Below are 22,011 nucleotides of genomic sequence, written 5' to 3'. Positions count from 1 at the left end.
CCAGCGCTGTACCTTTAAGAGGCTTGCTGCAGCAACTAGGGGTGTGTGAGGGGCTGCAGTAAAAAAAAAAAAAGTCAGTAGGAAAGAAAGCAAGGGAGAGAGAGGGAGGATGAGACGCATGAAAGAGGTAGAGAGCGAGGGCACGGGGGAAAAGGAATTAGGTGGAGAGGGGGAGGGAATGAAATAAGATAAGCTGGAGAGGAAAAAGATTGCAAACATGAAGAGGCAGAGGAAGAGGCATGAGAGGTCACACCTGCTCTGCCAACCTAGAGATGGCTGAAGCTGAGATCCAGGAGTAATAGTTTTGTGGCTGAGCAGACAGCATGAGACCCCTTGTAAAGGTGGAGGGAGGAATAAAATTAATTTGTCTACAAGTGGAGAGGATTGATACTCATGAAGCTGGAGAGGTGGAGAGGACAGAGAATGTGGAGGCCAGGTGTTGACACTGCTTTTTGCCGGTTGACTTTTTTTTTTTTTCTCTTTCCAAAGCTGTGGGCAGGCAAACATTGATCTTTTGGGGCTTGCTTGGCCAGTGATCAAAAATAACCTACATTTGGGTGGTTTGGTTCTGAAAATGATATGGCAACAGTGTTTAGGGTCTACCCTAATGCCAAGCAAGATTTTTCAAAATGTTTTTTATGTTTTACACTGCACTGTAGAGTGCTAGCAGTGCAGGCATCTTTTTGCAATGCACAGACCAGCACACCACTGACTCACAATTTAGCCCTTCAGTCTCTTTGCTGCTGGAGAACTGAATACACAGAATGAGAAAAGAATGATGCATCGTGCAGTCATTTACCGTTTTATTTCATGTAGACCAGACTACACAGGGATTAAAGTTTTCCATCTATACAGTTTGTAAGCTCAGAAAGTCCAGCTAGCCCAGCTGGGTCTAGGGACAAGAAACATCACCTCATTGGTGGGAAAGGTGCTGTAACTTGTGTGGGCAGTTGGGAGACACCAAATTGATGGAGCAAGGCAATGCACAGTGTTGGTTCTGGAATCTGGTGGGGATTCAGTTCAGAATGACAGTTGCTTCAAATGACTTTGAGTAGCAGAGGAGAAGACTTTTATCGTTTTCTGTGCATATGCACCAGTTCGCACTACAATAACTTCCTAAAGACTATGGGTAGGGTATTGGAAAAGTCCCCATCTAGTTTCCATCAGGGGATTTTCAATGCTCATTTTGGAAAATACCTGGAGGGGTGGTAACTGAAAGGACCTTCCAGTCTGAATTTAAGTCAGATTCTGTTGTTGGACTGGCAAGTCATGGATTGGTTATAACAAGCATGATTTTCAAACAGGGCTCACACACAAAGAATCCGGCAGTCCAGCAGAAACGCCCCTTCATTCTGAATGGGGGTAGTGACACACCCACACCGCCGGACAAAGTTGTGGCAAACTGCCAGATGGTCGGATTCTGTCTGAGTGTTGCCACAGGGATGCTCATGAGCATACAGGTTCCAGAGTGTCCATGGCCAGAGGTCAATGATAGTCTGAGGCCATGTGTTCTGGTCACTCAGGTGAAGAGAGGCAACAGAAGTGTCAAGGGATTGCCAACTGGTGGAGAGTTGAGTCAGATGGTGAAGGTCAACTGCCAAACTGTCCTTGTAAGTCCAAATGGGTGGGGTGTACTGGAACCATTTAGCTCTGTCTTGTCAGATTTATATTAACACTGCCGATAGTCAGTATATAAGACAGCAACTAATTATTAAAATAGGTAGGGAACCACACAGTCTTTGAGGTAAACAATGTAAAAAATGATGCTGCAACAAAGTCAAGTATAAAAAGAAATCTATGCTCCAGCAAAACCTGATGAGAGGTACAGCCAATGTGGGGGGCAAAATATTCTATTAGCATTAATCCAAAAAAAAAAAAAAGAAAAAAAAAAAAAAAAAAAAAAGAAAAGAAAAGAAAGAAAAGAAAAGCAAGGAAAAGAACAGAAAAAGGCAGAAAAAGGGCAACTGGGCTTGTGCCAGCTGTGGCTGGAGCTGTACCTGCGTAGGCAGTCTGTGAGTGTGGTGGACCCTGACAGGTGGCTTTCTCCGTTCACTGTGCTGCCATCACCTCCGGGACTGAGGGGCCAGAAAGGCGTAGATGAGCCAGGCAGGTCCAGACTGATATCCCAGAATGGATCTATCGTCGTGGATACTCCGCTAGAGAAAAGCAAGAAGAGGGAAGGCATTTCTAAATAAGGTTATTGAAGGTTAAGGAATTGTGTGTGTGTGTGTGTGTGTGTGTGTGTGTGTGTGTGTGTGTGTGTGTGTGTGTGTGGTTTGTGTTTCATATATTACCAGTCATGAGGAAACAATAACGACAGAGGTGGTATATAACTTTAAATCCACACAACCTCTCCACATTCGGATAATGTCTATGCTGAAGCCTTGTGAGGAGGAATGTGTTTATGCACATAATATACACACTGTTCTTCCAGACCCATTTGCAGTTTAGTGGAGTGTTACATCAAGAGAATTGGCTTTAAATAAGGAATTTGTAGTGTTATGCTCTGATGATTATGATGGACAGCAGTCCAGGGAAAATGGATGCATCTGATGCAGAATGCTTACAAACAAAATATACACACACAGGCGATGGGCCCTCATGCCATTATCAGTGTTGATTGGATGAGTCATGATGCTGTAGTTCCCAGAGGTACCAGAGGGTGGCCAGTCAGAGACCAGAGAAGGACAGTGGTGGGGGAACTAACCTTGCAGTATGGTACCAGTATAAGCCTGGGTACCTTTTATGCTCACAGAACTTTGGGAAACCAATTGCCCTTTTGGTGAGTATTTATCCATTGGTCACCTGTAATTACTGGCAAATTTGTTTTCTGATGACGAAGTGGTTCAAATTGCTCAGAAAGATACACAAGACTGCATCACAGGTTGATGCTAAACTATCAACACGGCCTGTCATATTGCAGTTGAACAGGCAAGCTACAATGGCAGTCATTCTTGATACTGTTGATGTAGGTAAGACGGAGCTGGGTTTGCCTAGTAGCCTGGGTGAGGTGCTTTGCAGTTCAGTGCAGCATGCTAGTGTTAATGTGACAGGACAGCTCTAGGGGGCAGGCAGGCAGCGCTTTGGTTGTGTTGCTGTCTAGACAACCCCCCTCCCAGCAGCTCCGCAGGGACCAGGCCTTTAAATAAGAGCAGTGGAGAGAGGAGGACAAAACCAGTGGCTCACTAACTCTGGGAGGAGGGGTGGTGTCCGCACCAATCAGCCCACTGCAGTCCATTGAGAGGGCACTGGAAGACAGTAAGGGTGGATGGATAGATGGATGATGGATGTTTGAGGAGATGGAGGAAGGGAGGGAAGTAGGGCATAGAAGTGCGATGATGCTCCATCAAGCTGAATAGGCAGCAAACATCACCACTGGGACTCTATTCCAGCCACACCCAGCTCGCTGCTTTGCATTTTCCTAAACACACATACAGAACAAACTCTTACTGGCAGACTTGACAGGTAACATCTGATTGCAGGCCCCCGGTGAAGATTTGGTCAATGATGCAGTTACAGTGATTTGGATTGTTGGCCTTCTTCCCGTTGTCATCTCCTGGGGATCACAGGGAGCAAAAGGTATAAACACACACACACACACACACACACACACACACACACACACACATGTAAACACACAGATTACACCGGCAACCTCTTTAACACCTCTGAAGGACTCTCTCTCTCTCGCCCTGTTTCGCACTTTTCCATTCCCCTGCAGAGGAGCCTGTCTGGCACTTCTTAACTCTCGAAAGCCAATCAGTGCAACTCTTACTACAGGGTCTGTGGGTGAGTCAGCCTGTCAGTGCGCTGCAGCAAGGCCTATTGACATTCTCCACACTGCTTGCTTGCTGTCCCCTTGGTGCACGTTATTGTCAGTCTCCTTCAGTATGTTTCCAGTGAAGTAAGGCACTGTGCATTGTGGGTAGATCTGAGGCATAGCTCCACATACTGGATTGGAGCCAGTTATGTGCCACAGTCCTATGTGTCACACTCCTCTAGATCTCTGTGCGGACATTTTTCTTTGTGATTTGCCATTAGGTCAGACTTGAGTAAGCAGCAAACATATGGCTGGCTGTACTGTAGGGATTCAGCAAAAAGGATCCCTACCCTAGAGTAGATTTCTTCTCAAACTAGAACACAAATTTGAACATGACACACCATGGTTTCTGAAACACCTTTTGTCCGTCAAAGCAGCGTAGACACAACAAAAAACAATGATCTCTGGGTGACATTTCACTGATTAAATGGAGAAGTAAAGCTTACGGGTGGTGTCTCCTTTGCAGTGCCGGTGCAGCACGTCCAACGCTGCGATGAGGAACTCGTGGGCATCCTGCTGCTCATAGCCCGCTAGGTGGCGTGCATGAGTCCACACCAGGTGCAGCAGCCGGAAGGGAATGTGGGGCGAACGGTGGCCCGAGTAGAACTGGGAATAGAGATGGGGGAGGGGTGGATTTGATGGGGAGATGTGGGGATAGAGGGTGATTAACCTATTTTCCCAGGTGTTACAGGGTACAGTATATTTCCTCACTTGTAGCTGGAGCTTTGCCCATTGGTCATCAAATATTCATTTTATAAATCTTCTCAGACAGAGGGGAAACAATCACTCATGTTTATTATACAACTTCTTTACTGCTCCTTCCCAAGCCTCGTCAGATATGAATGAATTCCTTCACACATCACCTTCCAGTGCCAGATCTAATGACAGCACATACACAGAGGGGAGGTGTGAGGCAAGACAGGAGAAGACAAAGTGGCTGGAAAAAGGAGAGATCAGAACAAGAATATCCATCTGTAAGTGCTGCTGAGTCTTTGGGTTGCCATGGGGATTGGATTGAGTGACAATCCAGGTCAGGGTTGGGAAATGTGGGGAAGAAAGCAACAGGGCTGAGCAGAGCAAAGAGCTGGCAGGGAGCTAACACTACAATGCAGCACCAGCCATAGCCCATTAATGCCAGAGAGGGCTCTCATTTATCTCGTACCTGGCGTAGACACGTACTTGTCGCACACATTCGCACAAGCCTCTCTAATCACCACAATGCTCTGTGAAGTCTGACTGAGCTGTGAGAGGGAAAAACATGCCACACTGATGTCTGTTTTGAATCTTACAGGCTCCGCTCCTTTTCAGCACTTTGAAGAAGCTTGACAAACGAAAGGCAGTATAAGAAGAGGCGGAAACGGGGCGAGGGAGACAGAAAGTGAAAGAGGTTGATCAAAGTAGGCCACACCTCTCACCTCCCCAACTGAGAGAATCTGTGTGTGTGTTGGTGTGTTTGCAGAGTCAGAAGAGAGCTCTTCTTGCCGATGTGGAGGTAGGTTCAAAAAGAAGGAAGGTGGGGGCTGAAAATAAGTGATGCAATTGGAACAAGGAACTGAGTGACTTGGGGACAAGGCATAGAGGCAGAGAGACTTTATAACTGTAACAACTATGTGTGTTACAAGGTTTTTAAAAAGAGCCAATTCTTTCATGTATTCCATGAACGACGCTCTGTTACAGGTAAACTTGAACACTCAATCAATGACTCCCTCCTTGGGGCCAGAGGTAAATGATTGTGCGCCTCATATGTCAACCAGCTGAATATTTCAGCCAAGTGAAACAGGGCAGGGTTGTGTGTGTGGGAGTGTGTGAGGTTATCATTGATGACTCAACCCATTATAGCAGAACTTGCCATCTGTGGGCCTATATATACTGGAAAGTGAGAGGGCGTAAGAGAAAGTGAGGCAGTGTGGGAGCAGACAGATTCCCAGGCAGCCATTATGTAACATTCAGGGCCAATGAGTTTGTTACATGTAAAATGCTTTACTGAGGAGAGCCAAGATGAAGAGAACAAGAGGACGAAAGCATTAAAGGATAATCATATGTGCTCCCATGCAATTAGCACAATGGAAACTTCTGCATCACAGAGTTCAGATTAAAAGGCTAAACAGTTTTACAACATCACATGTATGCCAGGTCATCCTTGTAAATACAAATTTGCTCTTGACTGAACAGGTTCAATAAAAGGTTAAATAACTGCATTCTTCTTCTTCATCTGTAGGGAGGTCTGTTCATTCTTTTCAGGCAGGGATTTTTTTTTTTTTTTTGCCTCCTCTCCCCCTCCCTCCTTGGACTCGACAAAAGAGCGCAACAGTGACTCAGCCTTCTGCAGTGGGTTACACTGGGAGAGAACATTCTGTATTATATGGTTTTAAAACTCTCAAATCCTGGCTCAGTTCTAACGGAAACCATATGCTTTTCTTTTCTTGTGGGTTTATACAAACATATGCAACAAGCTCAGATACACATACACAACCAGTGCTGCTTACCTCCTGAAAAAGCTGCGACATCTCACACACCAGACAAGAGTTTGATTGCATCTCGCACTTGTGTCTGTCGGAGAGAAAGAAGTCTCGCAGCAGCGGCGTGTGTGTAAGGGCCTGAACAATACAGTTCATGAAACATGTATTGCCCAGGTTTATCAACCCTCGTAAACCTGCAGGAACATGAGAGCAACAAAGACAGAAGGAGATTAACATGAACAAGGTGTCAATGAATTGTAATTAAACACAAGAGAATCTGTTGATTCATACTGCTGGCAAGGAATTTGAATCACACAGTGAGACCTTGACCACTCTTTCCGTCTCTCAGCTGATAGGCTTTCAGCGGTGGCTAACTTGCTTATTAGTGTTCGACTGAAAACCACATAAGCACTAATGAGTCAGTGGCCAGCAGAACCACCAATATAGGCTGTCTGGGTCATTTCCCCCATGGAGACTTTGACCTAGCATATCTGTACATCAGTTTTAGTCTATTGCGACATAAAGGCTTAAAGAGAATTTCTATATGGGAAACAATGAATGCCCCCGGCTGGCAACGCAGTGTGCAGGCACATCTCAGTTTCGCTGGGCAAGTGTTAAACATAAAATCTAGTGTTTTTGTCAGATCCAACTTGTTATGTAGCTCAGGAGCTAACAATGTGGTGCTGTGTCAGGTCTGCCAGCAGAAGTGTTGAATCTCAAAACTGTGAATGGGTTAGACCGTCTGTTAGAGTGAAAGAGGAGAGCTGTGGTCCCCCAATGTGGCCAGTGGAACAGGTGAGACCCAGCATGGTCCTGGGTCCTGTCCAATGGGGGCAGGGTTTTGTTCTAGAAGAGAGTGCTCAGCCAGGGCTTAAACACTCCAGACTTGCCCTGGTCCACACACACACACACACACACACACACACACACTGCTGTCCAATCAAGGTTTCCAACCAAGCCAGTTAAAGACATAAGGAATTGATGCATAGCAGGAGAGAGTGAAGAAAGGTTAAAGGAGAGGGGAAGATAAAATAAAAGTGGATAAACATACAAAGTCAGAGGCACAGTTAGGAGAAGAGGAAGAAACCAAAGGGACAGACTGATCAGAGAATGAACATATAAATGGCAACATGTCGAGAAAAATACAGGCCCAATGCTGTGTGCATCTATCAGAAAGGAAGCACTGAATCCTGGCTCTCCTGCCCATTTGTTGACCTCAGATGGTGGTGATGTATGGTGCAGGTGCTTGCACTCACACAGCAATAGCAACCCCCCACTGCACATACACAGCTGTCTAGAAATGAAAAGCTGTGTTGATTGGGATGTGTGGACTGAAACGACAGAGCCTATTCCCACCTATGGTGCAGTTCGTAGTGATTTTCCTCCGCTTTGGATTGTGCCGCAGTAATTCTAGCTCCCTCTTGGTAGGCTCCCATGTCGTGTATTTCTCCCCTATGCCTGTGGACATGAAGAAACACAAATGTGAAGGCACCGAGATAACAGATAACCTTGTGTAAAATTGAGGTACTAGGACACAACGTGCACTAAATTCTCTGACAGAATAAAATGCTGTACCTTGCAATTTCCAGGCTTTCCTCTGTTCCTCTTTGGCAATCTGCTCCATGTCTTTGTCGTATATGTAGTCTTGACACACAAAACAATATATTCCACCGTATAATAAGTCTATCGCTGGAAGCAGGAAGGAAAGAGAGAGAAAAAGAGAATGCACAATAATTGGAAATAGATTTTTCCAGCACAACAGACCCTGGGTTTTATTTCACTGTCCAACCTTGCTGGGGCAGCCAGCCTCAAGACAAGTGCTTTCTCTACCCTGCATTTTCCACTCGCAGCTCTATTGATTGGGGACTTTTTGTCTTTACATCTCATTGCCTTGCACTGAACAATTACAAGAGATTTCAGGGGAGCAATGATAGAATAGGTGTATTTGTCTCCCACACCCCACCTGTGCTTTAAACTAACCCACCGCCCCCCTCCATTCTCAGACTCAACTGCAACAATACCTTGGTTCTGTTGCCGTGACAACCTATTTTTAGCTAAAATGGACATTTGTCTGTTTTTGATAAAACCTTCACTGAAAATGATTAATTAAATGAGGGTCTTAACATGCCAGAAAATACCTAATGCAAAGATGAAAAAAGTGTGATGGTGTATGCTACACTGTGTTTGTATGCTCTCTTGAATTGCAATGATTTTGTAAGTGTGTGTGTACGTGAGAGAGTGATGAAAGATCACACTGAGCAGGAAAAAAAATTCTTTGAAGAATAAGCTAGCTTAATATCTAATGTGGAAGATGTTTTTTTTTTTTTTTTCTCATGTCATTTTATCTGCACTGGTTAACCACAACTGCATTTGGTAACAGTGAGGAAAAAGAGAGAAATGAGTAAGTGGAAGAAAGAGGAGGAAGATGTTGACTATTACACAAGACAGAGGCAAAAATCCATAAATCTGGCTTGCTGAATAGAGGAGGTAAGGAAACAACGAGGGAAAGGAGCAGTGGAGGAAGAAGAGGAGAAGAAGATGATGTGAAAGGAGTCCAGAGAAATGTGGTTGCTCGCAGTGTAGCAGACTGGGAGTTGGGATTAATTTGATTAGAGGTGCAGAGGAACAGAGTGCCAATACCAGGGAGGATCCAGTGTAAAGCTCAAAGCTAATTAACATGGTAGAACCCTGCACTTGGTGTGTATGTGCTAATGTGTATATGTGCATATCTGCTTGAGAGAAAACACAAGAACCAGGTGTGTGTGTATGCTTAGCTGCATGGGGGAAAGTCTATTCACTTCAACACATATGCAATGAAATTGATGCAATCCTTAAAACCCATTACAATGCTTCATGATTAGCATTAGCTTCCCACTCTATTGTCTCTCCTGTGTCCGCATGTAGTTATCCTTCGCTGGATATCGAAATTACACTCAGCGGCTCTATTGTCTTAGTTGGGTCCCGTAATTAGCATTAAGGTTGAAACTTGTCTCTCTGGCAGCCATGGATTAGTGATGTTTACCCCTCCCTTACTGCTGTATGAAGGGGAAAAGAGCGGCTTAAACCCATGACATTTGACTGGCTTAGGTGCTCCCAGCAGAGCAGTAATGTGCTGCAGTTAAAGCGAGGTTCAGCTCTCTGTCTGCTGTAGGCTCATAGGAGGAGGCTGCCCAAAGTAATGCTGTAATCCCTTACTGATGATGGCTGATACTGCGAAGGGTCAGGATGGTGCATATGTATGTGAAGACTGTTGTGATGGGACTGCACCTATCTGAATCTGCTGTGGAAATGAATGCAGCCTTTCTATCTATGAGACTTGCAGAATTAGTTTGCAACATTTCACATTTTTCAGCACATTTGGGTTGACAATAACTCATCCTCTGTGCTGTGTTTTAAACAAGTTGTGATGTTCCTTGGTTCCTCAATTCTAAGGACTGGGCAATATATCGGTATTATAGTGATATTGTGATTTAAGACTAGATATTATCTGGCCTTTTGGATACTGTAATATTGTGCTATGACAAAAGTGGTGACATAAGTGGTGTCTTAACCTAGTTTTAAAGGCTGTATTATGGTAAAGACATGCAATTTTCTGAACTTGTTCTAGCTGTTCTATTATTTGCTTCTACCTGCTTGACAATCACATCCACATTACAAATGAGTTAATCACAAATATCACTGTGCAAATATTTTGTGAAAGCACCAATAGTCATCTTTACAATATTATCAAAATATCAATATCAAGGTATTCAGTCAACAATATGATGTTTGATTTTGTCCGTACTGCCCAGCCCCAGGGGGCATGTGGGTGAGCGAGCGAGCGAGTGACTTACCTAGGTTGTGTCTCTTGTTTTTTGCGTGCTCGTGGATGTGTTTCTTGGTGAAACAGCCGAAAAAGACACAGTAGAGACAAGAGTGCAGACGGTTCAGGTGAGCACCACACATATGACAGATACACGACTTGGCCTGGAAGGAAAGGACCAGGGGGAGGGATAAGGGATGGAGGGGGGATGAGACAAAAAGGAGAGGACGGTGAATATGAATATGCACTGCAGAAATTGCTGTAATAATTCCTGACTGTTAAGAGACGTACAGTGATATAGCTGAACAGAACAGGACTTCCTTGGCTGCCGGTTCAATTTTTTACCCTCCATAGTGAGTCACACAGTTCAAGCAGTTTGGAGGATATAGCTCCCCATTAGGACTGATACGAAGACAGACCAAAGATGACCGGGCAAGTTGACAAATCCCATGCAGCTGAATAACAGCATATTTCCACTTTGAATCTTTCACTCTCTAACACACATAGGCCATGATAGGATTTTATGCATGGCAGGCACCACTGGGGAAGGCAACACTGAGTGTGTCTGACACACACACTGACAGCGGCTGGAGTGTGTGTAATTGGTTTGAGTGCAGCACTCCGAGGTGACCGGAGAATTTGCGCATTAGAATGCTTCTCGTCTTTAGCGAAGCTGTTAAAATGAGCTCTGCATGGGCTGCACAGGAGAACGTGATGTGTGTGAAGCCAAAAAAGAGGGAAGACAAAGGAGAGGTGGAAGGCACACAAAGCACAGGTCTTCTTTGCCTCATGTATAGATTATCTTTGAAGGTTTCACTGTATATTGTGTTGCAAACGAGATAAATGATCTTTAGAGAGAGGGAAACTGAGAGCTGTTGTGGTCTTGGGTTTCCGATTGCAGAAAGGGAGGAAGAATGTGATGGTAGGGAAGAGAGATAGCACAGTAGTGTGGTAGATGAGTGACAGCTTATCTCAAAGGAAGAACAAAGGTCATGGTGAACCTTCTAGAGTTCCGGGTGAGGAATGCAATATAGGTCTAGTATGCATGTGAAAGCGTGTTAAGAGTCTGTTGTAACTGTAATATTAAGATCTGACAACGTGCATGCCTACTAGCATGGTTCTTGGACCAACAACAAAGTATATGTTCCTTTTCATTTTGCAAACAAATCCAATGCCTGACTCTAGCAAGCTGTCTCTGTGAAACTGTCCAGCAAGCTAATGAACGCAGCAGTGTGGGAAGGGCGGACAGGCAGGCTAGCTGGCTGTCTTGCTCTGATGGCTGAAAGCGTGTAGCAGACTGCTGAACCTGGAGCTTTAATTACCGTGCAGCTTTGTGAGGCAGCACTGTCTGATGGCTGAGATGGACACAAAGACAGTAGAGTCGCAACAGCTGCTCTACTGGCAAAACAAAACCACAGGCAACCACAAACATTTGAGGCTGTGGTTGGAAGTAAAGAGACAACCTTGTGTGAGGAATATCTATGAAACCACTTCACTCTACTTTTGGACCTTCTAAAAATTGTATGATGTGCAGACTGTGTACTGAAATGCCTTGAACTGGATCCAAATAAATAAATAAATAAATAAATAAAAATAGAAGGCACATAGCCAAATGCAAAACATCTGGGTGGCGACTACAGTAAGTGTAAGATAAACAGCAAAAGCCACTTCCTTTCTTGAATAGGTCCGTCTCTGATAGTGAGAAAATGCAGCAGAGAGCAGTCCACACGCCTGCTTCAAAGCGTTGAAAGGCAGAAATTGGTTAACAGTAGAGATGGAGGGAGAAAGGAGATACTGTAAAGTGCTCTAATCAAAGCCCATCAGGGTACAGGCCTGTCACAATGAGTCACCCACTGGGCAGGGAGAGGGAGGGAGAGAGGTGGGAAGCAGAAGGGAATGAAACATAAAATGGGAAAGTATTGGCTGGCTTGGCTAGGTCTGGATCTGCGTGATATGGCCAATAAATAAAATTTCAATTTTTATCTAGATTTGTCTTGTTTTTCACTAACTACTATTATTAGTATCCGATGGGGATATTTGTGAGCATTATCATGACTGGTGTTTCTGGGCATGCACATACAATGAGTACGTTTACATGCACACCATATTCCGTTATTATTTGGAATATTCGCAATATTCCAGTTGCGCACGTGTCATGTAAACACGCACTGAACTGGATTAAGGTCAAATTCCGGTTGGAGAGAATTCCGAATAATACCCCTGGCATATGCCTGTTCCAACCGGAATATTGAGGCATGTAAACACCTTAGTCGGAAAATGCCCCGAACCGGAATATTCAGTCATGACTGCGCATGCTCGATTCACAAGGAATTCTGGAGTGTCTTTGTTGCTATGGTTACTGCAAGTGGAGAAAACAACATGGCGCACAGTACAGCATGGCAAAAAGCAGCAAGAGCCAGGATACTGCAGTCCGCCTTCAGCTAATGAAAGACTTAAATATCATGGAGGATATCGATGGGAGAAAACATAGAAATAGCGACATTTCCGGCAGACCTGACGCCTATACACGTACTGCTGCCCCCCGCAGCTGAGTGGCGCATTACATAAGAGAGTGGAATACACCGAAACACGGGAACATGCCAAGTAACATGTAAACGGAATATTCCAGTTGCTGTGGCGCAGTTACCTCAACCGGAATACACCGAATGTGCATTCCGGAATGTGCATGTAAACGTAGTCGATGTGAACATGCACATTCACGTGTGATGAGTGAAATGGGACAGAGCACTCAGTGGCTATGATAACATTATAACATACCTAGTAAAAAATCATGATTTTACAATTCAGCTGTTTTTTGCATTGATTTAAAACATAAATTTGCATCAATTTAAACTGAGTTAGATCCTCTTTCACTGGCTGGAATCAGAATCCTGGGTGAAACACATGGACTCTCACACACATGCACACATACCTACACATCTATCAACCAACATGATATGAACTTAACTGCCCTGTATTGTACTCTCAACTTATTGCCATGTTTTGACTGGGAGTACAATAGGAGAAACTGACACCATCTGAACAACAGTGAGGCTTTTTGTCCGAGAGTGATACAAGAGTTTCAGCTAATCAGTTTCACTTCCTTCTCCTAGGATGACGCATGGCATACAGTGATTAGCTGGGGAACTCATGGAAACAGTCATGGTTAGTCACAAGCAAATCTCTGCAGTGGGATAGCTATAAAACTGAGACTCATACTGCCTGTTTAGCACAACGAGGCAGTGTCTGTGTTACTAAACAATCCATGAACTAAGCCTACGGCCTACATCTTAACACCTGATCCAAGCCAAAACCAATCTTAGGTAGCCAGACCTCCATCTTGAACAATGCAAGTCTAAATTCTAGCAAGGAAAAACAAGATCTTGCAAAAACAAATGCAACATATCAGTTTAGCCCCAAGGTTCAAAAAGGATCCTCACACGCATTCCTGGAGCAAAAAGTACCTCTGGTTTGTTTGGGTGGAACAAGTTTCCACCATTAACTCAACAACGGTAAACAAGTGGGCACTAGTGCCATGCTCTGCCTCAGTGAAATTGGCTGGATTGAATGCTAACAGTGCACAGCAGTGCTGCCTCTTTCTATCCAACCACTGGTTTTAAATTTCTCCAAATCTCTATGAGCACGTTTACATGCACACCGTATTCCTGTATTAACCGGAATATTCGCAATATTCCGGTTGCGCACGTGTCATGTAAACACGCACCAAACCCGATTAAGGTCATATTCCGGTTGGAGAGAATTCCGAATAAGCCCCCTGGAATATTCCTGTTCCAACCGGAATATTGGGGCATGTAACCACCTTAGTCGGAAAACTCCCCGAACCGGAATATTCAGTCACGACTGCGCATGCTCGATTCTGTAGCGTCTTTGTTGCTATGGTTACCTGCAAGTGGGGAAAACGGCAGGGCCAACAGCAGCAAGAGCCACTAGACTGCAGTCCACCTTCAGCTAATGAAAGACTAAAATATCACGGAGTATATCGGTGGGAGAAAACATAGAAATAGCGACAGAAGAAAAAGAAGAAGAAGAAGACGAGGAAGAAGACTTCTTCGTCTGTTTTTCCGGCAGACCAGACGCCTATGCGCGTACTGCTGCCCCCTGCAGGCTGAGTGTCGCATTACGTCAGAGAGTGGAATACGCCAAAACACGGGGGCATGCCAAGTAACATGTAAACGGAATATTCCAGTTGCCGCGGCGCAGTTACCTTAACCGGAATATTGAGCCGAACCGGAATATGGTGTGCATGTAAACGTACTCTATTACTTGATGCAGGTGTGGGGCTATGAAAGTTCGGGCCACACCCTAAATTAGTGTGGCCTGGAATGGCTTCCACGGCCTTGGGTGGAGAATTGAGCATGTGTTTGAGTATAATAATATTGCTGTGAATGTTAGGGTAATAATGGGGTAATGGGTAATCGGACAAGACAGGTGGCATTGATGTTGCCAGGTGGGAAGAGTGCAGATGGAAGGGCCAGATCTCAGTGTCCACACTCACAGCCTTATAGACTTTGAGGCGCTCTCCAAGTACGCCTGCAAGGGATCAGGGCTTTTCCACTATTAAATCAGCAAGTGTGTGAGTGAAGGCTCTCTAGTGCAGTTTTTCAAACCCTTTAGGGCATGCTGTTTACACTAAAAATGAAGGTACCGCAGAAGCCTGAAAAAAGTACAATGTACAAAAGAAAAGTTTATAAGTAAGTACATACAGCTTCCCTTGGTTGATTCATGCTTAGCAGTTTATGAAGGGTGGAACTCAAAATTAAATGATAAATATATGGTTGATAAATAATGACAAAAGTGATGGTGTATTTTAGTTGATAAATTTGTAGATTGATGGAGGAACTTTTATCAGATCTCTTGTTTTAATCAAATTGCTCCTGTCTATCAAAACTAGTTCAAAATGCTTTTATCATAATATGTCAACCATATAATTTCTGCTGCTGTGATTCAACATTAGGCTGCTATCTTTCACCTTACATAATTCATGAAGCAGATTGTTACAAACATCTTGCATGGGAGACAACTTGTGCTACCATCAAGTAAAAATGTAATGTCATAAAGTGTTGTCCCATTCCTCATATTATACCATTTGAAGCTCTTGCACCCTCTTGCAACCATGCATGCAGGTGACATCCATTAAAGTATGAGTGCTAAGTGCTTAGGCCACAGGATGGAGACTGAGTTTGGGCCAAAGGCACCATTAACAGGTGTCTCCTAGCTCTTCACATCACAGCCCTATGTGTTTCAGACATGCAACTTTCACTATATGATAGGGGTGAGCAATATAGAATTAATATTTTATGGTCATTTGTGGTAATGATATCCAACACAACCTGAAAAAAAAGACAATAACTACAATGTTTCCCACGGAATGATACTGTACAGTGTGTGTGGGGGGCAGTATAATAGTTGAAAAAAATACACTAGCCTATTTCTTATTTCACCATCTTAATTCTAGTTCATCTTCTACCTTAATTTAGTGTTTTTACTCTATTTTACCTTGCATGTCCCCAACCCAAAAAAAATAGACCTCATGTCCTTTTTCCCCCCAACAATTACATTTTCACGACAGCCAGGTGAACTGCATTTGTGATTAATGCCAGATCAAAACAGTGGAAAGTAACATGGTGCTGAACGACGCTTCCTTTGTCCAATAATCTGTCATGACGAGGCATTTAAGGTGCCATAAAGGTAATGAATTTTAAGACTGTGTGTCTGGACAAATGAAAGTGCTGGTTACATGTTGATAGTGACCACAAGGGGTAGGGGGTGGGGGTGGGGGAGTGGGCATGATGTGAAATTAATGGTGCTAATGGAAACCCTGAATGGGTTTAATTGTATTTGGGCTGTCGTTAATATACCTGGGCAGTGTGGAAAACACTGAACTAATTCCTTGTCAGCGGCTGATGCTTTCAGCCATGTTTGTTGTTGTGGTGACAGAGCGCCGTTGGCCATGCGGTCGGGTATGCAAAAGCGTCAACATGTCATCATGCTGCTATATCGTTGATATCATAATATGACACTTTTTTGTGTACAAATTTACACCGATATTATTGGCACAGCCCTATATGATAGTCAGCCAAGATGATAAAGACACCAGACGAGCACAAGAATGGACTATGCTGAGCACCGGGCACATGCCACTGTATCTACACTTCCAGAGACACGCACCCAATCCCATATACAGGGCTGTGTTTTGGCTGAGCCTTAGTGGACATGAGTTGGATTGTGATGACAGTGCAGTATAGGGGACATTCAGAGTTGCAGACACTAATCTCTGTTTCTATTCAAACAAGCCTGTTAGACAGCCAACTGTGTGTGTGTGTGTGTGTGTGTGTGTGTGTGTGTGTGTGTGTGTGTGTGTGTGTGTGAGAAAAGTGGCTGCAGGGGGTGGGGGGCTTTACATGTGCGATAGATGGGAAGTGATGGACAGCAGAGAGAGTCACATCATTCACTGACAATAATCAGCTTTCCACTGTCATGCCAAACGTGGGCATGCTAGTGTGTGCCAGGGCCAGTTGCATTTCCATTGTCACTTCCGGTCTTTGATGGCACCTTGGTGGGGCTATGTTGGGGCCAGTTTCCAGGCGTTAACAGCCCACCAAATACCCATGAGCCAGACAGGGCTAACCGAAGTCTGAGGCAGAGTTCAGGGTCATAAGTAGGGAGACGGGTGCAGCTGATAAGTAGATGTCTGCGCAGCAGCTTGCTTTTATAGCAGACAAATAACACATAAAACAAAAATAGAGAAGAACCAACAGTACTGGTCAAACAAGGACATTAGGGCTTAGCTAATCACTATCTGGGCAGAGGATAATGTCCAAGTTAAATCGACGGTGTTTGCTGAAATGAGGACGTTATGCGATATGTTGTGAGAGAGCTGGCAGTGGTGGGAATCTGAAAAAACTGAAGTCTCAGTACAAGACATTTAAAGCACACAATGCAAAGTGGCGTCCAAAGGGGAAAAAATCCTGTGGTACACAGTTCTGCAGTAGTTGGTGCCAGTTGTGCACGTAATCACTCGCTTCCCACTTCCCCTCGCATGCATGGACAGGACAAGACTGCGGGGCTATCAGCACAACAGTGGAAGTACGAATGGCCGAATTGAGGCTGAAGGCATTTAACACCATCTGGCTTGAAGATAGCCCTAGCTCGCAAAGGTAGGACAGTGGAAAGACAGCTAACGTCCAACTTGAAAGGAAGTAATCGTTATACTGTGGAGTGAGGCACAACTTGTGACTGATGAGTCTTAGTGAGACCCCAGATAATGTAGTAAAAGGCAGGCCACGACATGAGGAAAACATAGGCAGGTTCTAGTGATCTTTTACATCTGATGCTTGATCAAGCAAGAGCAAGCCAATACCCTGAAGCCATATCTTTTGTTGCCTCTCTTAGCCTATTTGTTCAAAGGAGAGATGCTGATGTTGATTCCCACTCCACCTGCATTGCACCAGGACTCCCAAGTCAAAAACAAGAGGGCCTGCCAATGCCGCGCCCTGCCCTCCTCCTCACCCTTGCCAGCCTCCACGGCTCCATCTGAGTAGCAAATCCATCTCTGCCCCAACTCCCCCTGTTCCCTGCTATCTTTCTCCCTCCGTGCATCCCTGGCTGACTATTCCTCAGTGTCAGCAGTCCTGCGTCTCTCCGCCCAGGGCTTTTAATGTCCTATTAGATCAGCTATTGATCAGTAGCTGGCTCAGATGACTGGAACAAGTGTCGGACAGGTACCTAACTCGCTATCGCACTGTGCTAGACGGCATCTCCATCTGAGATGCACTCAGCAACACAAACTAGGCTGGGCTCCCTGTCCAGGGGAATGACCAGCTGATGTACACAGCTGTTGATTGATGGAAGAAGAGAACTTAGAGGGCGTTAGCTGTATTATAGATCTCCAATATAGCTACAAAGTGAGAATTAGATAGATTTACATGCTTGGTTGGGTCCACTGGGTCTGTGAATGGACTGCTGATAATGATGATCGTGTCAAATCACTGCAGAGCCCTTAACCATTTTGTAGGTTCAGCTGGAAACCACATTTCAAAAGAAAATAACTAGCATTGCCTCTAACTTCGCTTCTCCATCTCCTCCAGCTTTCTCAGTCTCACTTTATTATTCCTCCCTCAGCATTTATACTAATGCATTCATATATTCAAATGGAGCCAGTAATGTGATGAGCTGTGACTGTGGAGGGGAGAGTATGACAATGACGATGATGATGGTAATGATGTAGACAAAGGTCTGACTGTGCTGAGCACACTCAAGCTGCTGCAAAGAAGCGACCAGAGTTGGGAGGGCTGGGAGGGGAAGGGAGGGTCAATACAGAGCAGACCTCTGCTACATGAGAGCAGTGACCATGCTGCTTCGCACTCTGTATACTGTGACTGGCTGAGACCAAGCATTGCATCATTCTGGATACAGAGTCAGACACACACATACACAACAAAATTAACAATTTCAGACATGCATAGCACACACTATAAATATACATGGACACTAAAGCATGCACAATCTGTAACTTTCACTTAATGTGTATAACCACACGCATGAATGCAAAGGCATAGAAACACACATGCATTCGGGACACACATACACACACACACACACACACACACACACACACACACACACACACACTATTCTATATTTAATAGAAACAAGCCTACGGAGGCTGGGGAAAGAGGCTGATGGTGATGCTCCAGAACAGTACTGCCACTGACCCCTGGGGCTGCAGCCTGTCAGGGCTTTGGCAGGATGATGTTGTAACCCCCCCCACCCATCACACACACACACACACACACACACACACACACACACACACACACACACACACACACACACACACACACACACACACACACACACAGCCTCCTCTTTTCCTTGCCTCCCTTCCTCCTCATGACTAATGCCTAGCCTGTCATCCACAGTTTCACTAAGCACCCCTAGACAGACATACAATATGACTCTTCCCTCTCTCCTAAGTTCCCTCCTCCATCAACTCATCAACTCTGCTGACTATCCAAGACATGCTGTGTAGCCTTTGCATCCATATTCGCCTTACTCAACTCACCACCATATTTAGTTAACCCAGATCATGTGAGGGATTGGATATGGAAGTGCCTGGAAGAGACTCCAATGTTAAAATTCTACTATGAAAATACAATTTCAAGAGTAGAATTTATCACAGTCATGACCGGATATCATCTCAGTCGCTACAATAAAGCATTTCCAATGGCGGACTTATATTTTGCTACCGTTATATTGCCTTAGAATGAATGAAAAACAATCAGCAGGGTAGCTATTTGCATCCATTTGTTTTACATATCATAAAAAACTGGAAGTCTTTTAACATGGACTCTCTACGTTGTGTCATTCAATACTACTCTTGAAATTGTATTTTTACAGCAGAGTTTTAACATTGGAGTCTATGGCACTTTTGCATCTAATCCCCCGCATGACGTAAGTTAACTAAACATGGCAAGCAGGTAAATAAGGCGAACGCATCAAGGATTGGAGAGATGATGTACTGTTGCAAGTGTAATATTGCCCCATACTGTCACATAGTGCTACAAAGACATTATAGCTACAGCCTCTGGTATCTCACTGCTTACAATCTTCATGAATAAGGATAAAACAGAATAACATGTGCATAGAGTAGATCTGACCAAAGATGCTAATGGTGGGGTAGCTTTGATGTCATGATCAAATAGGACTTTGCATGAGTTCTGTAGGTTGGTTTGACTGAAAGAGAGAGGGAGAGAACTAGAGAGAAAGAATCTGAATAAAACAGTCTTGCTATTAGAAGAGAGGCAGGTTGGGTGTGCCTGTTTTTGAATTTAGGATCAGAGGCCTATAGATAGAAAAATAATAGGATGCAGCAATGGTGTTGCTTGAAAAGCTTTCGTTATGAATTGCAGAAAACTAACACAAGCGCAATGCATAAATTACAGTTTACTATAATAATAACAACACGGCCAGTAAAAATTGTGCGACAACATGGCTCTAGGCTGGTCAGCTCTGTTCATGTAAACACGTTCGCAGGCCTTCTGGTAGTACACACACAAACTAAGAAAACTGCTGTGCTGCCTCATAAAAGAGTCAGGAATAGGAGCAGGCAGCCCCATCACACAAGAGCACCAAACCTACACTTATCCAATTCGCCAGTGGGTGGAATGAAACTATGGCGTGCTGCATACACAAGGAGGAGACCAGGGCTGCAAAACAACAAGCAAAAACATGGCCAAACATGCATGGTGAGAGGGCAGATCATGCAAGGGGCAGTGTGTTTGCGTTTGTTTGCACAGATGGTTAGCAGTCTAGCTCGAGCCTTAACAAAAGGCTGCATGATCATTTGTCAAACCTTACAGCTACCAGATGCCCTCAACCAAACCCCACCACTGAAAGAGAGTATTCACGCAAACGCAAACAGAATAAAGAAGTAGTGCTTACGTGACTCTCACACACCCAGTGCAGAGGATTTGAGTGGTCCCCTTGGAGCCAAATCTGCTCCAATCAGATCACTTGACGGCCTGTTCCTTATCCCCATGGCACCAATCAGGAGCCCCAGAGCTCAAAACAGGAACAAATTACCTCAAGGAAAAGCTGTTAGCACTAACTGTAGACTAGTTGCACAGGGGGGCTGTCAGTGCACTAAAGGGTCTTTAAAAGGAGGTATGTATAGACCAGAGAAAGGCCTAGTAATGAAGTCTCTAACCAGAGTTTAACGCCATAATCTTCACCTTTTCCACAGGGGCAGGGAACCAACTCCAAACAAAAAGCTTGTTCCCCAGCAAGGCTGTCACTTGGGGCCCAAGACTTTAACAATGGTGAATAATTGAGTGTCCACACTAGAAGAGATTGATTGCCTCTTGGTTTAGGGCCTGGCCTGCCCCTGGAGAGTGATTGACAGTTCATTAGCCAGATGGTGGCACTAAGGGAGGGCTGGCGAGCGGAGTCATTGGCTGGCTTGGGCCGTGACCAGCATGCTTTGCAGCAGTTATGTCTTCCCAGTGTCTGATGGACAGTCAAATGAGAGGTCCCATCTTTAATCGAAGGGAGGCCTTGGATGGACAGGATGAGAGATGGTAGGTGGGAGGGACATACAGATGGAGGATCAATCAAGGAAGAGAGACTGAGAGCAGAGATGCAGGTCAAACACAGAAACAGACAAACTTGAAACTTCAATTCATTCTCTTCTTCACTTGCACAAATACCCAAATTTAAGCCTGGGTTTCAAATAAAAACTTCCAATTACAGAGACCACACCACCTCACAAAACACACATCAAACAATCTTGCACAACAACATAATGCCCACTGCACACATACATCCAGCAACCTTTCCACCAAAAAATAAAAAATAATAAATAAATAAAATAAAATAAAATAAAGCCTCTGTCTAATGAAATCTGTCCATGCATTTTTCATGAGGCACCCTTCCATTAGTGTTCTGAAGGCAAAGTTACCCATGTCCAATTAACAAGCCTCAAGCAGCATCCCACTTATCTCCTCTAACACTAACCTCACTTTTGTGCCTAGGTCAATATCTTATCTGTTTGACCAGGATTGCTCCCTAGTGGAAGACTGCTAGAGCATAGCCGCAGGCCGAGCCCTGAGTCTGAGCAAAACAAACAGTCCTTCTCCCAAAACATTTCCTCTCCTTTTGCCCTCTCTGATACGAAAAGACAGTAGGGTAAAAGCACTGTGGTAGAACACATCCTGCACAGCCAGTGCAATCAGCAGATGTCAAGTGCATTACAGCCCCATGCTGTGTTGTTAAATAAGCTGTTGTGATAAATATGAGGCCTGGAACAAACAAGTACAGCCACACACACTCCTGAATGGTTGGGATGTGTATGGGAGGCTAGATTCTCAGAGAGTGAACAATAATGGGAGGCAGGAGCATGTAAGAAGGAC

At 44.5% G+C, this 22,011-nt stretch overlaps 1 protein-coding gene across 3 annotated transcripts in view; it reads right to left on the bottom strand.

The window, feature by feature from the left end:
* The window catches only part of LOC115363784 (ubiquitin carboxyl-terminal hydrolase 22-like), a 35,986-nt gene that overhangs the window by 5,233 nt on the left and 8,742 nt on the right, over positions 1-22,011 (bottom strand). For 2 of the 3 annotated variants that reach the window (XM_030058086.1, XM_030058087.1), the window contains 7 exons: positions 10,113-10,245; positions 7,855-7,968; positions 7,636-7,737; positions 6,307-6,473; positions 4,267-4,426; positions 3,451-3,556; positions 1,998-2,156 (listed from right to left, as the gene is read on the bottom strand). In XM_030058086.1, coding sequence (XP_029913946.1) covers positions 1,998-2,156; positions 3,451-3,556; positions 4,267-4,426; positions 6,307-6,473; positions 7,636-7,737; positions 7,855-7,968; positions 10,113-10,245 — 941 coding nt within the window. Of the gene's footprint in view, positions 1-1,997; positions 2,157-3,450; positions 3,557-4,266; positions 4,427-6,306; positions 6,474-7,635; positions 7,969-10,112; positions 10,246-22,011 lie in introns of all 3 variants that reach the window. The other variant, XM_030058085.1, reaches the window with a different exon arrangement.

Source organism: Myripristis murdjan, chromosome 8 (assembly GCF_902150065.1).
Source record: "Myripristis murdjan chromosome 8, fMyrMur1.1, whole genome shotgun sequence".
NCBI classification, from domain to species: Eukaryota; Metazoa; Chordata; class Actinopteri; order Holocentriformes; family Holocentridae; genus Myripristis; species Myripristis murdjan.
The sequence above is the reverse complement of the archived record's forward strand: the minus strand, read 5'-3'. Positions and strand labels throughout refer to the sequence as shown.